The sequence below is a fragment of the Coloeus monedula genome, assembly GCF_965178545.1.
Source record: "Coloeus monedula genome assembly, chromosome: 4".
NCBI lineage: Eukaryota > Metazoa > Chordata > Aves > Passeriformes > Corvidae > Coloeus > Coloeus monedula.
In genome coordinates, this window is record NC_138784.1 from 2,136,113 (window position 1) to 2,157,612 (window position 21,500).

General features: G+C 40.9%; 1 protein-coding gene across 4 annotated transcripts in view; it reads left to right on the plus strand.

Moving 5' to 3' along the window:
* ERC1 (ELKS/RAB6-interacting/CAST family member 1) overlaps nt 1-21,500 on the plus strand; it is a 284,042-nt gene that overhangs the window by 49,869 nt on the left and 212,673 nt on the right. For all 4 annotated transcript variants that reach the window (XM_082280692.1, XM_082280694.1, XM_082280695.1 and 1 more), the window contains exon 3: nt 13,036-13,452. In XM_082280692.1, the coding sequence (XP_082136818.1) occupies nt 13,036-13,452 (417 nt within the window). The remainder of the gene's footprint in view (nt 1-13,035; nt 13,453-21,500) is intronic.

Genomic DNA, 21,500 nt, shown 5'->3' on the forward strand with positions numbered 1-21,500 from the left:
GAAAGATGTCTGTGCCAAAGAACCAAGCTCCTGAATGGAAAATCTTTTCTGTTGGGGTATTTTCCTTCACATTCTAGGATCTTGTAAAGATCTTAATAATGAAAATCCTTGAATTTGTACTTGCAAAGCTGCATCCATCACTGTCATGGTACACCTACCAGAAGTCTGAATGCCTTCTGTTAGGGTGGGTTGTGCTAGGCCTTCCCATTTCCAGAGCTATCCACGTTCTTAATGCTTTTCTGTCACTTATCTCTTAAAGCTGCTCAGCCTCCTAAAAGTCATACAAAGCTCCTTTGGAACTCAGTGTAATGTGCTGTGTTCTGCTTTGCTGTCAAAGGTGCTGCTGTCATTTCAACATGAGAGTAAGTGCCAGAACATTTTGATCAGAGGTTTTTTATATGTTCTTTCACAGGGACAGTGATTGCTGCAGCCATATTCTAAATTTATTGTGAAATTCTAGTAATTCATTTGAACATTTGTCTTCCCAAAACGGTACTTGGTGTAAGAGACTTGACATACCCAGAAAAGAAGATTTTCAAGTCTGCTCCTTTGTGAGTGTAGCCAATATTTAATGGCAGAGGGCTGAAAATTCTGTGTATGGTGTCAAAAGCCACAGGTTTAGTCGAGTTTTTTCAATAATTGCTGCTTCCATAAATTTTGTTTAACAGATTCCTATTTTCTTCCTCCTTACATTTCAAAGAACATGAAAAGAAGTTGCAGAGGTGGAGGGGATGCATATCTTCTGTCTGGCAAGAACTTGTCTTAATTGTGAGCAAGAACTTGTCTTATTGTGAGAACTTCAAGCCGTAATCTTGCAAAATAGTCTTAAAATAATTGCTGCCATTGTGGCTGACTGTAGTGCATTGATAACTTCAAAAAGGCCCATAGTTTTTACTTGAAGAAGGGACAATGAATGAATTGCTTTTGCTTTTGTTTATTTCTGTATGTAGCAGTGCACATATTGTAGTCCTTTATAGTGGATGATGATGTACCTGGGTACTGCTCTTGTTTCAGCAATCATTTTAGGCTTTTTGGAAAGTTTGCACTTGTTCCTTATTGTGGCTTAGAACAAGAAAACCATGTGCAAATACTTTTCCAGGCAACTTGGTTTGCTGTCCCTGGAGAATTGATGATAAAGCACATGTGAGAAGATGCAACAGTTACAATTATGTGAATTATGTGTAGGATAGAAAGCAGTTAGGAAGGCACAGTGGAGAGACTATGAACAAGCAGAACAAGAAGCATGATCATGACAAAGTAAAATTGGTTCCATCTCGTAGTGAGACAGGGGGATGAGTTGTGGGATAATACAGGGCCTCTGCACTCTAATCACCTCCCTAAGATGACCTTTGCGTTGCAATGTTACCATCTAATTATCACAAGGAAAATGATAAGTAGAGTGGCCAAGCCTCACTGTACACATGGTCAGGGCAGCTGAGAGGCTGTTTTTGCTGTTGGTTCTCTCCGTCGTGGTTGAACACTGGGCAAAGACTCCACTGGCAAGAACTTTCCTCGTGTCTCAATACAGCCAGATGTTGTTTGTGAGAGCCTGAATAGCAGGTGCTCCATTCCTCTAAGTCCTGTGTGCAGTATTCTCACGCTTATGGCCATATCTGGTCATCTGATGTCATACAAGAAAGTGTATGAAAATAGCCAACAAACAAAACATCAGTAAATTTCAGTGTTTTCACGTGGCTGGTGAGCTGCTGTCCAGGTTTGATATTTCAGTCTGATGGGGCTTGCAAATACTTCATTTCTTCAGCTGAGAACTCTGTTTCTGGAGGCACAGGTGTGGACAGGACACTTTCTGCTGCAGTCATCAATCCACAGTCTCCGAGCATTGGGTGGCTCAGGAGATCTTCCAGTGTTGCTTGCAGGTGAAGGACGCATTCCTAATTGACAGGAAGAACAAATTGCTGTGGGCAAGCAGAAGTTGAAAACTTGCTGGTTTACATTAAAACTAATTATTTGAAATCTTATCAGTTTATGTATCACAGCCTACCTTGTAATTGTTTCTTCAGTCCTCAGCAGTGACAATCTTGAAATGTTCAAAAAGCTTTAAAGATCCAGCCTACTCCCAACCTTATACTCTTACGTGAGATGTATTTGGTTTATGTGTGCAGATGCAGTTATTCAAGATGTTTTGGTCAAAATATTCTTGTGGGACACATGGGAATGTGCAGTCAGATTTGTAGTGTAATCTCTCGAAGCCAGCTAGTGTAGAAGCAGGATTAAATCTGGGTGATGTGGGTAAAGTAATCAGCAGCTTTCTTGTGCATAGATTATTCATATAGTGCTCTCTCATCAGAAATCAGCAGCTGTTTTTCCTTTTCAGAGCAGGTTGTTGATGTATGTTCATATGTTGGACAGTACTGAGCACAAGATCAAAGGTTGTGTAGCAGAGCACCTTTTATCTTGGATTGATTCCTTGTGTCAGCTAATGGAAAGATGGATTTGCTGACCTCCCTAATTGAGGCGACTAATAATAGGTTTTTGCAGAAAAGCTGCTCCTAATCTATTAACAAATGAGTCATGTTTCATATAGATGCTATTAATTTGAAAATATTAGACTTTCATACATATGTAAATGTTAAAATTCTCTTTCCCATAAGTGCCATAATAATTTATAATTACTTTCATGGGATTAAGAGGTTCACAGAAGCTGAATTTGGCACTTAAGCACCTATTTCACAGATGCAATTTAGAAGTAATCTGTACTGGGGCTGAAATTGGGTGTGTTGGATACATATGCAAAAAGGGATAAGACTGAGCTCTACAAGTTCTGTCATGGCTGGCCTGACTATAGATAAGTTTGATGTTCATGTATTGGCTTTTAATTTTTTTTTAACAGAAACCTCATGCACAAGGATCCATTTTATCAACACAGTTTGTGACAAGAGAAACTTACATGTGCCAGACAGGGGAGACAGAATCTGAAAAGAGTTATCATACTGCAGTGTATGAAACTGCAAATATGCAAGGGCTCTTGTTTCTTTAGCTGCATAAGAACAAAAAAATCAAAGCTCGTGTTTGTAAATAAATAAAACACGATGTTTAAGTAGTGTAATGCTAACCCAGTTTGGACAGCCTGGTGGGAAATAGAGGTTGAAGTCTATGTAAATTGTCAATTCCGATGAGAAATTCTAAACATTTGCCCTAATCCCAAAATGCCTATTCTCAAGAAAGATGAGGGGCACTTAAAAAGAATCCAGTTTCTTAGTTCCAGCAGGATCATAGCATGCTGACATTCAAAGGGTGTGAAATGTAGATTCTAGGAAGATTTGCATGAGAAAAAGCTTTTGAAGCACAGTAAACTACTGATGTAGAAGTACCTACCTTTGGAAATGTAAATACAGAGTAGCTGGCACTTACTGATATGACTTCAAAAATAATTTTTCTTTGAGTTCTCTTGCCTACTAGACCATTTCTGGTGTCTGCCACAGAGCTCAAATTCCCTTTGGAAGGCAGAGAACTGTCAGAATTATATTCATAGTTCAAAAACTGATAAATGTGTGTTTTTAAAGATTTTAATAGATTTTAGTGTGCATGTACTGCCCATACACCTACTTTGACCACAGAATCAGCCTACCTTTATTCTTGGTAAGGGAAGCTGCTTCATGTTTGCCATAGATAAAACCTTATGTGTGGACATGCAGCACTGAGAGCTGGGGTTCTGCACTTGCCCTGTTTCACCTTGCAGCCTTTTTAGGGATGCACCTGTACACTGTGTATGAGGGGGTTGCATTGCAGTTTCGGTTCTTCTGGGGCTCCAGTTTTAGTAGGTTGTTTCTGATCTGCTTCCTTTAGGACTCTAAATTCATTCCTGTAGGGTTGTTGGGGTTTTTTTGTACAAACAGGGGCAAATGAATTAGGCTGCTGCACACTGCCCCCTTAAAGGAGTCATTTTGTGCAAGTCTAGTTCAGCTGACAAATGTTTTACTGACAACTTAAGCTCTTTATCTATAGCACTTTTTACCATCTTACCCTTCTGCTGTCTCAGAGATAATGCAACGTAGGGCTGTCTTTAAAATACAGGTCTCTTTCTTTGACTCTCACAAATTAAATCCTATTAAAATCATAGCAGTATTTTGTACCTAAGCTTAACACTATCAAAATCACCCACTCATTTCCATTTAAATAAGGGTTTTGAAGCCCCTGATCCATCTTACAGGGAATATGTAGCATTTCTGGAATCAGCAAGTTCTGTTTCTTCCCAGCCCTGCTGGACACCTGACATTAGCCCTTTTTTCAATGTCTTTGCGTGGGCTGCAGCTGAATGTCAGCAGGGACTCCCTCAGACAGCCAGGCCTGTGCTTCTGCCGTGCATTCAGCAGAATCCATTTCCCAGAAACCCTGCCAAAACTATAACTCCTCAAGCATGGGAGGGAGTGATTTCACATAGTGACCAAATCCTCTTCTCTAACATTTTGCATGTGGTCTCTTTTGAGCTGAGTGTAGTTCATCCTCTTACAAATGTTTGAAATGCTTTTGTGGTAAAACACACGAGAGGTATTGTCATTGCAGAAGTTTGTGACTCTGCATGCGGATTTGCTGACAGGAAAAGCACCTGTACGTTCTCCTGTCTTCTGGTGATGTACATTTGAGGAATAGACCTTACAGAACTGTCCTTCTGAAATAAAATATATTGTCATTATCTTTCATTTCCAGAGCAATGTAGTCATGATGAAATAAAGACAAAATAAGGCAGTGTTTACAGGTACTACAAGTACATTTCGGACCTGAGTAGGCCTTATAGCTGAAAGCTTGCTTTTTTTTCCCCAGCTGTAAAAATAATTGGCTGAAGGACAGATTAGCTGTAAAGTGGCATCTTCTAAAACCTAGTTTTTGTTTGATTAACAGATTGCATTTCTCTCTTTTTTTAAACTGTTTTTTTTTATTATTCCTGGGTTGGGTCCTGAAAAATAAATACAGAGCTATGTGATATATAATAAAAAAAGGAAACGTGTTGTTGTGGTTTAACCTCAGCCAGCAATTAACTACCACACAGCCACTCACTCTTTCCCTGGTGGGTAAAGGTGGACAACTTGTGGGTTGAGATAAAGACAGTTTAATAGGTAAAGTGAAAGCCCTGCATGCCAGCACAAGGAATTCATTCCCTGGTTCCCGTCCTCAGGCAGGTGTCTGTAGGAACCCAGAGTGCCAAGAACATTTCTCTGCCTGTTTTTAAGGGTTCTTACACCCCTGAACAACACTGTTTTAGCCTCCAACCTTGGAAAAGATTACCAATAGTCAGACAAGAGCTAGAAAATACAGTGGGGTGAATTAGGTGATAGACTACTGTAGCGGGTTGAGTTCGAAACTGGGCAGAAAACACCATTTAAATGTAGTGGTTTTGGTTCAAAATATTCATTACTTACTTATTTTCCTTCTGTGAGATAAGAATTAGGAGAAAAGCAAAGCAGGCACAAACCTTAAACAGTTGCAGTACAATGAAAGAGTTTTATTACTAATAGAATTAAAAGTAAAGAGACAATAACAAAACAAAATTAAAGCAAATCCCCCCCCCCCCCCAGCACTTCTCTCCTTTTACCTAGCTCACACAAGGGATAACAGAACATGGGATGTTTGTCAGTGTTCCAGTTCTTGAAAAGTCTCTCTCTTATGCTTAAGGGAAAAAAGGGTTTTTCCTTCAGTTGCACGTGGTTCCCAAACTGCCACTAACAGCAGATCCGCCCGGAAACAAACAATCTGCTGTGTGTAGAACATCTCTCCCATGAAAAAATCTCACAGTTCCTTCACACTACAAAACATGGGCCATCACATGGGGTTATTCATCTTTTTAAGGATAAGTTCTTTTGGCCTGCACACAAAGGCTCTTCTTCGCCACAAGTCTCTAGCAGCCTCTTACTACTATATAGCCTGGCATAGGCATTCTTCACAATCTTCACAGGCACACGAAGATACTCCATTCCCCCATGCTCTTCAAATGGATTAAAGAGACAAACAGTTTGTGGTATTACAGTTTCTTACCACGGCATGCAAGAAGGTTTCTTTTAAGCTGCCCGCCAGAATCGCGGCACCGCCCTCTTTTCTCCCAGTCGCCATGCTCAGCTCTGTCCCACGGGACTCACTTCTCTTTCTCTCTGACTCTGAAGCCGCCATGCTGAAGAGTGTTCTTGTTCGGCCTTTACGGTGGGGAAAGCCTCGCTCCCTCTGTGCTGCTGGCTGCGTGGTGTCCTCTTTAGTTCAGCACGAAGTGTGCTGGCTGCAGACAGGAGGCTCTGCCGGCTCCCGTTGACTCCGCCGGCTCCGCATGGAGAGGAGAGGGACCCGCCGGTCCCCAGAAGCCGCGCTGGATGGGTTTAGCTGTGAGCAGTCCATGGCTGGTTTTAGCTGTGAGCAGTCCATGGCTGGGTTTAGCTGTGAGCAGTCCATGGCTGGGTTTAGCTGTGAGCAGCCCATGGCTGGGTTTAGCTGTGAGCAGTCCATGGCTGGTTTGAGCTGTGAGCAGTCCATGGCTGGCTTTAGCTGTGAGCAGTCCATGGCTGGTTTTAGCTGTCTGCGGCTCTGGGACAGTTCCCCCCCAGCCACCCAGGGTCCGTGCCGCAGCGTTGGGAAAGGGGGAAAGGGGCAGTGGCCCCGGCCCAGCGGGGCCGGGAGGCTCGGAGCCCCCCCACCTCCCAGCAAGCGAGCACTGACAAAAGGGGAAGTCCCGCCTTTCTGTGCAGTTTAAATATGTAAATTGTGAGAAGTGTAATTGGTCTTAAAGACTGTCCATCAACTCAGGGTCAACCCAATACAACTACTCTGTAAGATTGTCACAGGTGTCCAGCCCTTTCCAGGAAAGCAGGTCTCCAGCACGAGTAACGGAGACTTGGGATGTTAGATGCCGTAAATCCGATGCCCCCCTCTGCTCTTTGCTGAGCACAGCATCATCTGCTCTGGGGTATCCCTTGTGTGGGTTGGGATCAGCTGTCCTGGCATCAACCCCTCCCAAATCCTTGTGCACCCCCAGCCCACTCGCTGGCAGGGTGGGGTGAGAGGCAGAAGAGGCCTTGACTCTGTGCAAGCCCTGCTCAGCAATAACCAAAACATCCCCGAGTTATCAACACTGTTTTGGTCACAAATTCAAAATACAGCACCATACCAGCTTCTAGCAAGAGAAATGACTCTACCCTAGCCAAAAGCAGCACACCTGTCCTGTGTGTGTCCAAGCACTGAGTGTTTTCTCCACGAAGAACAGCCTGATCACTGAGCAGATTGGCAGAAGACTGCCAAATACATGTGCATCATAAAGCTCACTCAGTACAGGATGTACTGGCTTTGTGGGTTAACAGAAGAAGTGACCAGGAAATTGTCAATATCTTAAGTTTGTCAGTGATATTTTGATAAGAAGCTTGTATTAAATCTGCTGATTTCTGCAAAACTCTTGTTAGGATTTTTTTTTTTCCCCTGTGAAGTGGAATTTCTGGTTAATAATTAGGGCAGAATGAGATGAGATTACCCCAAGCAGGAAATAGACTTGGTCAGAGTGTGGGAGTTGCTAAGGGGTCTCTTGGCTAATTTGAACCTGACCCTCTTCCCTTTATGACACTGAGATGTGAGAGATGCAAGCTTGAATTTTGAAGTCGGTCAATGTTCAGATATTAGTGCACAGCAGAATCTCTCTCAGTCCTTTCTGTAAAAATACCTTGTTAGGGATCCACCCAAGAACATCTTACTGCTTCCTGACTGGAGCCTCCTTTGGGTCATAGGAAGATGAATAAGAGCTTTAACCTCCCTCTCCAAGTGGAAGCTTTCACACCACTAAATATTCTAGTAGGACCTCTCTTTTTGTCCCTGTGCTTACCATTACCTTACATTCTCTTGCTCAGGATTGAGTCTTCAGTGTTCTCCCAGTGTCAGAGAATTTTTTTAAGTGGTTGAGTTTTGCAGATTGTAACACTGCTTCCCACCTCATTGTGACACATTGCTGTGACACTCTCATATAATTGTGTGCTATGTTTTTCCCTTGTTTCTGGGAAGGAGTACATTCTTATTCTTTTTGCTGATTTTTTTCAGGCTTCTCTTGAACATACTGTATTTTTCTTGGTATTCGAAAATTAAAGGAATTTTCCCAGTTTAACCTACTTAGAATTTAAATACAGGAGATTAAGAATTTACCTACAGAAGTGTTGGGTGTACAGGTGCCTTGCCTGTGTTGCAGAACCCAGAGGTCTAATTTAGGCATTTAGACTTCTTGAATAAATTATGGGAGAAGTTATATATCTGATTGCAGTAGTTACAAAGTATCTGCAGTATGAATAATCTAAATCCGGCAACCAAACCCAAATGGACAAATGCATGTTGGAAATATTAAACACTGTAGCTTGGTAGGCCAAGCTCTGTCTTGCAAAGATGAGTGTGGAAATCCTTTCTTTAAAAAGCATGTCACAATTTAATCCTTTCTTTCAAAATCGTGGTAGTAGCTGTGGTTGCCTCCTTTTGATCTAAAATGTAGGGTTAGGATACAGGTCTTGGCTGTAGAATATCAATGAAATTTCTTTTTCTGACTGAGAAAGTTAAAATGCACATCCCCCACTTCCTTTGGAATGGTGAGATGATAAACATTTAAGTTAGTTGGAAGTATTGCTATTCAGGTCTTTCTGTTCTTATGTGTTCTACTAATTAGAATAAGAAGCTGTGCTCTCTTTAATACTTTCTGTCAGGCCAACTGAATCTTTAAATATTTTATGCAAAAAGGAAAAGCTTCAACAGAGAGAGATGAAAAGAGGTGCCTGCAGCAAGGTTCCCAAACTCACCAGTACAGCTGTAGGTGCACTGCATTACCCTGAGGCTGCAACAGCAGGACAGCTTTGGGAACCAAACACCAGGAACTTCTCCATCATGGGCTGTACTCAGACTGTAGGCTGGAAGCTCACCAATCTGCCAAGGTGTGGGAAATATGAATTTGAGTCCTGGTAGGTGGAGGCAAAGACTGAATCGTGTTCTGCTTCTTAGAGATGCAAAGTTTGGGCTGATGGATAAAAGTCAAACTGTGTCTCTATGCAGAACCTGGTTGGTAGGTTGACCCATGGAAGTAACACAGGCAGAGGAACACCTGGTGTAAGAGGCTGTGTTTGCACCACATCCTTTTAGGACTTCTGTTTGAGATGAGCCTGAAGGTTCTCAGCTCTGTCAAGAGAAAAGTCTGTTGGACATAACCAGTGTGAGACTAGAGAACTGTGCTCACAAAAACACCTTCGTGATTTGCAACTGTAGTTACAATTTGTAGTCAGGCTTTTAAAGACCAGTTTTTGTTCCTTGAAAAAACCAGGGAATCCTCAAGGTTTGAGATAAGTGCAGTAAGTATCAAGCAAAGTACAGGTTCATCGTAATTGCTTTGACTTTAATTACATTGCCTGTATTAAACTGCTTCACAAAAGCATGATTGGTACTTACTCGGTAGAGTACAACATAATGAAGCTCAGTGGTATTAGAAGTATTTTTACATGTTTATTTCTAGATGAGACTATTTCTACAGTATCTTTCAAGTTTTCTTGAGATCTCTAGTCAGGTCTTAGACAGCATTAAGTACCAGTGGCTAGTATTGTGTGAGCTTGGAAAATAGTTTGTCTTTCTAGGATAGTTGATGATTTAAAAGTGAAGTGTAAAAAATGGATGAGAAGCTAGTAAAGCTTGCCTGTTCCTTCAGGGGGAAAATGATGTTTTCTTTGAAATTATATAGAAGACAAGAAATTTTAACTGAAAAGTAGTTAAGTTATGATACCAGCTAGTAAAGAATATTGTTCTATTATTCTGAGAATTATAAAGAAAATTTGGAAAGCAGAGAAAAGAACCCATTTTGCATAGATTTTGCATGTCGGAAAAGAGTGGGCGTCAAAAGCACAGAATAATTTTCTGTGGTGTGTTTTCCAGTTACCTTTCACATAATAAAGTTTGTTCTCAACTGAGCAGCAGTTCAGAGAACAGTGGGAGTTATTCATAAGCTCAGCTCTAACTTTTCCTATAACCCCACCTCTTCATTTTTCCTGGGAAACTGAATTACAGGCAGTTGCTGACCAATTGTCAGGTATTCCAAACTCCCTTGTCTTTGCTTCACAGACTGATGGATACCAGTAAATCCTGTTTGTCACTGGTATTAATTTTTTTTTCCACATCATGTATTTGAATCATATAATAGATTTTGGTTCATTGACCCAGGAGTTCCATGGAGGCATTTCCATGGGTAGGGGAAATAATTTCTGTGGGTCCAAGACACGGGTTTTGTCTATGTAACCTGAAATGACATTTCACAGCAGATCAGATGGTAAAAATGTAAGAATTTGGTTGTGGTGATTTAGTCCATTGATGTTTATAAATAACCCAAGTTTGATTCCGAGACAGCATTGAGTAGAGGAAATAATTTCATTTAATAGATGATGTGGTTGTTCAGAAGAAGCTCTTTTCTTTCCTGGGAGAAAGGAAATGCTGAAGTAGCAGTATGTGGAGAGCCAGGTGGAAGCATGTGGGAATTTGTTTGTTAGCTGGAGGAACAACACACAGCTGGGCTCTGAATAAGGAGGGCTTCTCAAATACAAATGGAATTAACTCATGTGTGGAATTGTGAAGTTATATCTAGTGGGGTTATTGTTTAATTTTAACAAAATTTGAGGACATTCTCTCACTACTGCTGTCGTAGTCCTGCTGACTTCATTGGTGTTGTATAGGTACAAATGAGGCAAATGTTTTAATGAGTGCAGTAGGTTTTCTCTTACAGCTCAATCAACATACATTAATTAAACAAATGTAGTAGTTTTGATTGCCTACCTGTAGCGCCTCAGTTTTAATGCTTGGATGTGGTTCTGGCATTCTCACTTGTCATTTCTCCAAACCACTCAGTAACTGAAAGTTGAGATCTTTAATTAAAAAGAAAGTGATTTCTGAAAACATTTTGGAAATCCATATTAATTCCCTTCAGATATTTCTTCATCTCTTACTTGAAAATAAATCTGAGCATCCACCAATATATAAACACAATGTACCTTTTAGAACAGAGTAATTACTTGTTCCTTCACCTAATATACACCTGTGCTGTGTTGTCACACAGATTCTGTAACCTGAAGTGTAGTTTCAGATTAACCAAATTAATAACTGCCAAGTATTGTGTTAGTGAAAAGGAAGAAAAGGCAACTACAGCATCTTAAACCAACCACAGAGCTTTGCATTTAAGCTGATTTCAGTTGATGCTGTTGCTGTAAAGGATGGTTCCATTTTCTTCTCTGCCAGCTCCTTGACAGCACCTGCCACCCTACCTTGCACCAGAACCAGCACTGATGTAGCCACCCTGTCAGCTGAATTGGAGATCTGGCTGCAAAAACCTTTTGTTTGGTTTTGCTGGGGCTGATTTGCAGCCATCAGGTGAAGTTTTGATCCCGTTGTCAGTGTCAACCACCTGAGGAAGGACAAATAGCAAGACTGTTGCCTTTAGTGGCAGCGTGGACTTAGGTGAGCTGATGATGTAACAGCAACTTTGGTTTTGAAAAGCTTATCTTAGGCCAGAACACAAATGGAGGAAAAGTGCTTGGTCTCAAATACTGACTTCTGCAAAGAGAATGGGATTGGACTTTTATTGCCTTTATGCACCATTCTGTACAACCAAACGAACCCTTTATGTTTCTCAAACAGATTAAAGGTAGGTAACTGTGCTATTAATACAATCTGCTGTCTTTTCACACTGAGTGCCCGAGGCTGGTGGGAGGTCAGCTGGTCTAACCCCTCTGCTCAGGCAAGGCCACTTAGAGCCCAGGGCCATGTCCAGACAGCTTTTTAACATCTTCAAGGCATTTTACATAGCAATTGTGATAAACATACTCTTGCAGTAATGCCTAAGCCCAAATCTTCTTCCGGTTTCTCTTTTTACAAATACTTGAGTAAAACGAAGTACTTGATTTATAGGAAACACTACCTTTGCACCATCTTCACATTTTAGACCTTACCCGTGTGTCTCTGCATAAAGTTTGATCATAGACTATAACTTACTCTAACTGGTACTTCAGCCTAGTGGATACTGGAAGTAGCTGCACTGCAGACACTGCAGAGCCCAGGGATCAGCGCATCCGACCTGTTCCCACTCAGACTAAATTGTAAGCATGTCTGCCTCACTTAAGAGAGTAGAGGTGGATCACTCAGTGTGCATCTCATTCCTGGTAATCAAATCTTTGTGCAGTGTTTGTACTTCTCTGTTATTGGCTTGATACTTCTGTCTTGAAGACAAGAAAAAACATACTTATCTAAATATAAAGTGAGGACTTTTTTGTAGGCAAACTGTGCTTCTGCTGTATTGTCCCATTATATTAAGCCACTGTATTTAGTCATTGAGACAGGATTTATTGTCTTGCACGACAACAAATTACTGCCAGTCATTTGATTGACTTCATATTCCTGTTTGTGAGGTGGTAATTCCTCTTCTGTACTAAAATCTAAATAAAATTTTATGATGTGACCCTTTTCCCTGGTCAGCATTTATCTGGTTTTCTGTAGCTGTAGTTCTTCTTTGCAGGCTGAAGTTTCTTCTCTAAGTCAGCAGGGAAATCTGTGCTAGGTGTAGAGTTAGTGCTGAACACCTTGGGAGCCTGATTAGGTTTTATAGGTGATATGTAAATTCTAATAGCACCATGCCCCTCTGCTTTGCCAAGATAGTAATTCTATAGTAATTCTGGGGCTTCTTTTGCCCCAGAATTGTTCTACAGGGCAGGTGAGCATTGGAAGGGTATTGACATAAGTTGCTGGAAGCTGCTGACATTTTCCTTTGTTTGAAACAGTCTCTTTCTCAAGTTGGTGCAAGTGGAAGAGTCACTCAAGCAAGAGTCTTCTAAGTGTTAAGCAACCTCTACCAGGCATCGAAGGAGGGATTTGAACTTTCTGTAGTGTAACCCAATTCCACTTCAACTCTGCTTTAAAACCCTGGTGTTGGTCTGTTGGTACTGTGGTTTCCTCTTGGTTGGTGGTTCAGGAGGTCTGATGTGGCTCATACTGTTTTGGTTATTGCTCCAGTGGAGGGAATCCTCTGATTTTATTTATTTGCTCTTTCAGCATATGCAGATGACTATCCAGGCTCTCCAAGACGAGCTGCGGATCCAGCGGGACCTGAACCAGCTGTTCCAGCAGGACAGCAGCTCCAGGACCAGCGAGCCCTTCGTGGCAGAGCTGACAGAGGAAAACTTCCAACGGCTGCACGCAGAGCACGAGCGCCAGGCCAAGGAGCTGTTCCTGCTCCGTAAAACCTTGGAGGAGATGGAACTGCGTATTGAGACCCAGAAACAGACCTTAAATGCACGTGATGAGTCCATCAAAAAGCTGCTGGAGATGCTGCAGAGTAAAGGTCTGTCAGCAAAAGCCACTGAGGAAGACCATGAGCGGACACGACGCTTGGCTGAGGCAGAGATGCATGTGCACCACTTGGAAAGCCTTCTTGAACAGAAGGAAAAAGAAAACAACATGCTGAGAGAGGTGAGTGACCAAAGTCAGCATTCATCTCCAATCTTAAACTCTTCTCTGTCTCCTATCCATTTCACAGTTGCAAGCAAAGAATCTTCCCTCCTCTCTATAAGTTGTATTTTACATTAGAATTGACAGAATTTGTGCCTATTTTAATTTATCTTTATGACTTCCTTGCATGTACCTTTTGGGGTTTTGTGCTGTGGCCCCCACTTTCCCTGTAGTCTCCATAGGAAGCTGTGCAGGTGAATTGTCCCAAAGCCTGTAAAATGAATTCTTCTGTTCCATTGTAGTGTGAGAGAAGGTAGCTACCTGTATTTAGGTGAGAGCAGAGAGAGAAATCTTTGCAAGAGTAATGGATGATTGCTCTACAGTTTCCATGGAAACAGTGATCTTGCTGTGAAGGGTATTTGATAAAACTATTAGCTGCCCTGGATGCAGAGCCAAAAAAAAGATTTCTTAAAGAGACACTGCTGCACACGTAGTAACCCCTTCTCACCATCCTTCTGAAAACAGAAAAACCATTGTTACATCTGTATTGTACCTTAAAAGAGTACAATGGCAGGCATAGGTTCCCAAGGTCTTCACTACTAATCATTCTAAACTAATAAAATATGGGCTGTATAGAATACAAATATTTTAGTCAAACGAAGGGAAATAAATGAAAGAAAATGAGTTATTGTGTAGCCAGTGTCGTTGCATTTTTTGATATTATTAAATGCATTTTTCTCTTGTCAACCAGCCTCCTAAAGTATTCTAATATTAACTTCTGAAAGGCTGGTAATTCAGCATGGATTGATAAATATGTGTATACATGGATTCCCTAGTGATAAGATTCTGCATAGAGATTATTTTACACCTGTCGACTGAAGGCATGAATCGATGGCTACCCATGTATGTGTACCATGTGCACCAATCTAATCACCTGTTCTGCATATTGGTGTCTATTTCATGGTTCAGCACTTTTCTGAAACCTCTACATGTACACAGGATTTAAGGCCTCTCTCTAAGAAGTCAGGAAAGCAAGGCCTGGAAGAGTTTTTTGAGATGAGTGTATGCAGCACATAAATACTTCTTAATACCTCTTATTCATATGTTTTCCAGTGCCTGACCCATTGTGCTTGTGCTCTTGCAAGCATTTATGTAAGAAAGCTGGAGCCCATTGCATTTCTGAGCCAGATTTAGGCCAGATTTATTTTTTTAGAGCAGTAATCTCTTGAGTGTCTGGAGTGAAGATAATATGATTCCAGAGTTTCTGCACTACAGTTTTTCCTTTATTTAGCAACCAATGATAATTCTGTTCCAATTCTTGTAACTATTTCAGGAAGAGCCTCAAATGGCTTCCATTTGTTTCTGCTCTAAGTCCAGCAACAGAAATGAAAAGCTGTCAGGAGCTGTGCAATTTTTTAGGAATGCGGTTGTGTTTGTTCCTGCTGCTGATGAGTAGATGTTGAGAGAGAAGAATTCTTGTTTCATTCATGCCTGTTTGCAAATCATCAGTCATTTAAATCCTAGTCTTTATGGTAGAAGACTTCCTAGAGGAGGTAGAGATGAACTACTGACTTGAAAGCACCAATGCTATTTATAAAATGTTTTAAAATTAATTACTCCTTGCTGCTTACCCGGCTCTGATCCATTGAGAAGTGTAAGCTGTGTATAAAGTAATTTGTGGCTCAGACCATGGATGCCATGTGGGATGCAGCCTTGGCGCTGAGCACCCTCGTAGCCTCAGGAACACAGTCCATATTATCTCCATATGGAGCTGGGTGACCACAGGAATGGTTTTGTTTGTACCTTGTGTCATCCTTGAGCTCTGAGCAAGGCTGAGCTAAGTGACCTCAGACTTACCTGCATCAACCTCAAGTCTCATGCCTGGGGCTCTGGCAGGCTGGAGAAAATCAGAGGAAGCTGCAGCTGACTGCATCGGACTGCCTGAGCACCCAGATGCTCTGCAGGATCTGGTTCACAGTTGCTATCCGTGTTCACGCTTGGAAGTTGTCTCTCATAGGTGTGTCACCTGTTAGGTGTGCCTGCATCACCCTCCTCAGCTGACCTTCTGTTATGTTCATCTGTATTTCCATAGTTACAGGTTATTTCTGCTCTTTGCTAGCCCAGATACTAATGATGGAATTTTTAAGCTGCCTTGAAGAAATTAATCTGCTTTCTTGATGGTTCTGTAGCTAGAATTCCCAGTATCTGGAAAGGCATGCTAAACTCTAAATACTGCTGTTGGAGGAAGCACTGGTATCTCAAAGGGATTTGCAAGAGCTTGGGAGGTCAGCATTTATGTTTCATGCCCTAACACATTAGGAAACTTTAATAGCAGTTATAGACCATCTGTAGTGGTTTGGTCCAAAATACTCATCACCATCTTAGCAAAAGAAGTTCTGAGATGTCAGAATCCACTAGTACTGTTTCTGACTCTGCAAGGGTGTTAGATTGCTGATAAAATATTTGCTGAAAATAATACTAAAGATCTGCATCTTGAAGCAAAAAGGTATCCCTCAATTTTCCAACTTCGAAACCCACATGTAATCCAAAATGTGATGTTGAGACTCAAGGTCATCAGACAGTTTTTCAGGCAGACAGTGCAGCTACAGTGGCCAGCAGTATCACCTTGAAAATTAAATGTGAAAGAATTGATTTCTTCAGCTTTTGCTGTTGCCATTGTTGTACTAAAGACTGCACTAATTTCCTAAGGAAAATAAATTGTAGCAGAGGTCACAGTTGTGGTTCTGATAAGATTATAACTGTGTGCCACTCACAGTTTCATGTTGTTATATCCATTCCAAGTTCTCCCTTTTTCTAGGCTGAAAAATCCAGTGCTGCTTAATTGTTCCTCATATAAAAGATATCACATATTTTTGGTCATATCCCAGGGCACTGTCTCAGTCTCCCAAATCCAGATTATGGAATGGATTCTCCTGCAGCTACTGAGAGGTATCTCCATGAGCAATTTGACTCTCTTGGGCTTTTCCCACTTGCCCTGACTTCTGAGGATCTCAAGAAATTATTCATATAAATCCACAGGAAAGATACCATATCCAGCATAGGATGTATTCAGCAACTGATACAGAGGACATTCTCTCATTAACACAGAGTAATGAAAACTTAAATACCTCCTTGAAAATCAGAATGCCCTGGCTTCAGCAGATGACAGTGTGGGTGCATCACATTCCTCTACCCTGGAAAACAAGCCTAAGCTTCATAGCTTATAGAAAAGATGGCTGCTATTTTGAATACCCCTTCTTCAGTCTTAATGGCAATTTGGTATTCTAGACTTTACTTTCAAAACCAAAATTATTGTCATACCAGCAAGAAATACTTGATGAAGTCCAGCAGCTGGACTACAGCTTCCAGAATAGCTCCCAAGTTGCACTGACTGCATTAGTTCTTTGTTCCAGACTTGCCTGTTGCAGAGTTACCAGCCCGTAGCTCTAAAGATAACGAAGCTGGCTGCGCTCTTTTTGACAGCCTCCCTGCTCCCCACTCCCCAAAGTCCTAGATGCACTGATTAGAAACAGATTTTTCTCAGCTATGCAGATAATAGCCCAACTATCAGTGCAGCTTGTGGCAGAATATGATGTGACTGCATCCATACCTGGTGTTCTAAACACTTGGAGTACTATGGGCAGACTGAGATTTGTAAGGACAGCTCAACAGGGACTGTAAGTATAGATGGCTGACCACAACCATTCACTTGGAAACAGAAAGAAGGCTGTTTTTCCTGAAGGCTTGTGTCTTCAGAAGGCAGCTCTAGAGTCAAGGCTTGCATGTTACAGTGGTGTGGAACGAGGGAAGAACCAACAGGAGCTTTATACTTAGTGTCCAAAACCTGTTTGGTAGTAAATTACGGTTTTGACTTTAATATTTTATTTTTTTTAAATAATTGGGCCCATTCAAACAAGATGGATTTTTTATTCCAGCTGAGTACAAAACTGAATGAAGGAGTTAGGGATGGAGTGCTTAACAAATAAAGGGAGGTTTTGTATGTAAAACAGGCACTGAAATGGGTGGTTCATGAGGGCACTCCTTTACAATGAGCTTAAGGAAAGAGGCTGTGGCAGAAAAAGCTATGATTTCTTTCCTTTTTCAGTGTTTGTTGAAATGGCAAGCCCACAAAGTGCTGTTTGTGAAGTGCATCACAGTTATCTGGGATGGCCTTATTGCAAGGACCGAGCCCCCGCTGGAGCTGTTTGCAGCCGAACAGTGCCCACTCTGTTCCAGGACAGCGCTGCATTTCTGCCTCCCCGCGGGGCAGAGCTCTGCCAGCGCAGCGAGCAGGCACACTGGGCTCTAACAGAGGTCTGTGTAGATTATTTCGATTATTATTAGCCTCAGATGATCAAAACTCGATCCTGTGGTGGCCAAAGAGCAGCAGCAAGGAGCTCAGTGAGAAGGGGCGGATGGGCTGTCTGAAGGTACCATCAGAGCCCTGCTGAGCTGTGCCCGGTGCTGAGAGGTTGTTTCCCTTGTCTGACCAGATTTTAATGAACTGTGACAAGTTCTGCAAACAAATTATTTTTCCGTGGGTGTGTTAAAATCCTTCCCCTTTTCTGCTCCACGCTCAGAGGAGGATTTAGAAATTTTAATTGGAGCAATTAGAGTTAACTCAAAGAACACTTCTGTCCTGTGCCAAGATTTTGCAACATAAATAAGATACTTCTAGAGAGGGGTTTTGTTTTGCAGGAGTAGACAGATCCAGTAACTGGAACTCTTACTACTGTCATACTGGGGGGTATCTTTCTGTTGACTTAAATTAAGTTTCTGCTTTTTTTTATTGCTGCTTCATCCTTTTGACCTTTTAGAAGCAGATGGCAGGGAGAAGTGATTTAAACCAAGATAATTTAAATAGTTATGTCTTTATTAGAATTACTTGTTTGGTCTGCAAGTAGTTTTAAAACATACAGAGGTTTTGTAGGTCAAAATTTGAGAAAATGGACTATTGCAACTTGAAAGCATGCATAATCTATTTTTTTATACACTTAAATTTTTTAAAATATCATTTTAGTTTGGGATATTCTGTATGTCACCTTAGAAAAGGATGACAGTTAAAAATGTTCAAATATACATGAAATTATTTTCACCTTCCCTCAGAGGTTGGTAGCTTGATAATTCTTCAAAAGTTGAAATGTTAGGTTGGAAAATAATGTATTTGTTTTCTGCTTTTCCAGATGACAAAAAAATCAGAAACACCTTATTCTTGCATAGCAAATTTCTGATTTTTATACATTAGTTAAATAATCAGTTACATTAGTTAAATTAAGTAAATGGAAAAAAGCAGAACTCCAGTCATCTGTCAGGATGCTTTTTCTGTATTATACTCATGGTTTTATCGAAGTGAAATAATTAATAACATTTCAGTAGGCTTCTTGATATGCTTTTTCTAGCATGGGGGGTGAGTTATTTCTTTTTTTATATGAATGAGCTAGTCTTCAACATAGAGCAAAATTTCTTACTGTTTCATTTTAGCTCTTCCATACCCTTCAGGTGGGATTTTTAAAACTATGTGAAACAATGCATAAATCTGTCTGGGGATTAGAGGTTTAAAATGCTTAACCTTCGATGTTTTTTGATGTTTTGTTATATTAGAAGATTTTCTTTGTCAATGCCTATTACACGATTTGCTTTGTTTACAAATTACATCTTCGGGATGCTTTCCTTGGAGATGGTAACATTATCCTGCACTTTTCTTCAGTAGAAGTGAGATTTAGGGAATTTTGTTTCCACAAACGTGAAGCTTTGTAGTGGAAGGGAAAAAACTAAAAATACCACGAATAAATTGGAAGCTAATTTGAGTACAAAATGAGTGCTTTTGTGCCTTAAGTAAGAGGAAAGAGAGAAAAAATTAATAATAGCACATATGTAAATGAAGTTCTACATGATTAAGATTTTAATTTTTAATTGACTTTTCTTCAGCTTTTGAATTCACAGTTCTGTAGTCAGATTTCAACACAATGACTTGCTACTTGCAGCTAATTGGATGGTTTGAATTAGTTTCTCATCTTACCTTGCTTTTACTCTAATGCCAAAGTTTTGAGGGATTTTGCTTTTGTTTCCTGCTGATTGAAATACTGAGAAGAGCTGGAAGCTGTGCTTTAATTTTCACTTTAGGTGATGCCTTTGCTAACAAACTTAAGTGTCCTGATATCTGAGGTTTTAATTGGATTTAGAAATAATCGTCTCAATGGATTAATACAATTGCAAACCAGAGATGAGTTTCTTTAGCCAGGGGTAACTGAGCTTCAAAGCAACTGGCAGCCTCCATTATCAATGTGTGTGCAATTGCCAGCACATCTTTCAAAGTTATGCCCTTTGTGGGTACAGTCACTTTGTATTTTCAGGGAATTATGTTGATTGGGTTTGCAAATGCAGGAAATGACAAATGGAAAAATGCAGAAATAATTTCCAAAGGAACTACCATGATTGCTGCTTCCAGACTTGTGTAACTATATCACTTTAGCAGCAAAACTCTAATAACAATGAAATAAATTCTACAGGACTCTTATATGTTCTTTTTTCAGTTTGTTTTTACATTGTGCTGAAATAGAAGTTAAAATTACTGGCATTGAGCACTTTCTGAAAAAAATTAATACAAAATCCTGAAACTAAACAATTGTGATAGTATCCAGTCACCTTCTGGCACCAGGTAGTAAAGATATTTATATAAATGAGTCATGCAGATTAAAGGGCTCTCCCACAGGTTATTTCATGCAACCTTCTGCTCAAACCAGCAATTTCAAGCGGCGGGGATTCCACAGCCTCTCTGGGCACCTGGTCCAGCATTTGGTTGCTTTCCTGGTAAAATCTTTTTCATATTAACAGGTCTAAATTTTCAGTGCTGCAAGTTCTGCCTATTGCCTATCATCCTTCCACTTCTGACAAGACTTTGGTTTCCATCATCTCTCCAGCTTCCAGTTAGTTCTAGAGGGCATCAGGCTTCCCCCCAAGCCCGTTCTTTTCAGCTGAACAAACACTTTTCTCTCACTCTCTCCCCTTCATGCTGTGTTCCAGCCCCAGCCATCCTGGTGCCTGTCTGTCAGAATCTCCTCAGATTTTCAGTGCCTTCCTTGTTCTGGGGAGCCCAGAAGTGGGCACAGAGCTCCAGCAGTGGTCTCACAAGAGCTGCACACGGGGAAACACCTGCTTCCCACCTGCTGGTTGGATACTCTTGCTAGTACAGCTCAGGATGGGCTGGTCTGGGGGTTTTTCCACATCAAGGGCACATAGCTTGATCTAATGCATGTGTTCCCCAATGCCATGTACTCTGTAAAGCTGCTGGGAGGGCTGTCCATCCCATGGTTCAGATCACTGCTGAAGGCACTGCCCACTGGCCCTCACACTGCTCATCAGCACCGGGGTGGAGCCTGACAGCCCAGCTGGTTTCCCACCTGTTTTATTAACCACTTACCCAGTCTGTGTCTCACAGATTTGCCTCCAGGGATGCTTGGAGGCCTTTAGACATGGAACACCCATTGCTCCCCACTTAGCCACACAGCCAGGTACTTCACTATAGAAGAAAATCAGGTTAGTCAGGTATGATTTGTCCTTCTACACAACTAAAGATCTATTTTATCTTACATAGCTACTAAATAATTTTTTAAATTAACAATGATCATTAATACTGAGCTGATGGATGCTCCTGGTTGTAACATTTGCATTTCATTGTAATTAATTGGAACTAGGTTGCTAAAATCTAGGTAGGCATGAAAGCCATCTGAAAAACTAGTTAGGGTACAACAGATATAACATTCATTTAGTAAGTCTTGGAGGATGAGGTTGGAGAATAAAACCAAATGCTTTTTAGTCAAAACTGTCCAGTCCACTGAATGATACAAAGATCCAGCACAGGAGATCATAATTGATTACACAAAGATATGGCTAGTACAGTTAAGATTAAAAAAAGCCAGAATTATGACTGTGCTTTTAATTACACATAATGTTTTTTGCCGATTTTTTTAATAAAACAAATTAATGTATGAAATAGCATGTTTTTGTTTCTGTGTGGAATGTGCTACCTGATTATCCAAGCTTGGCAGGAGATGGAAGGCATGTCCTTT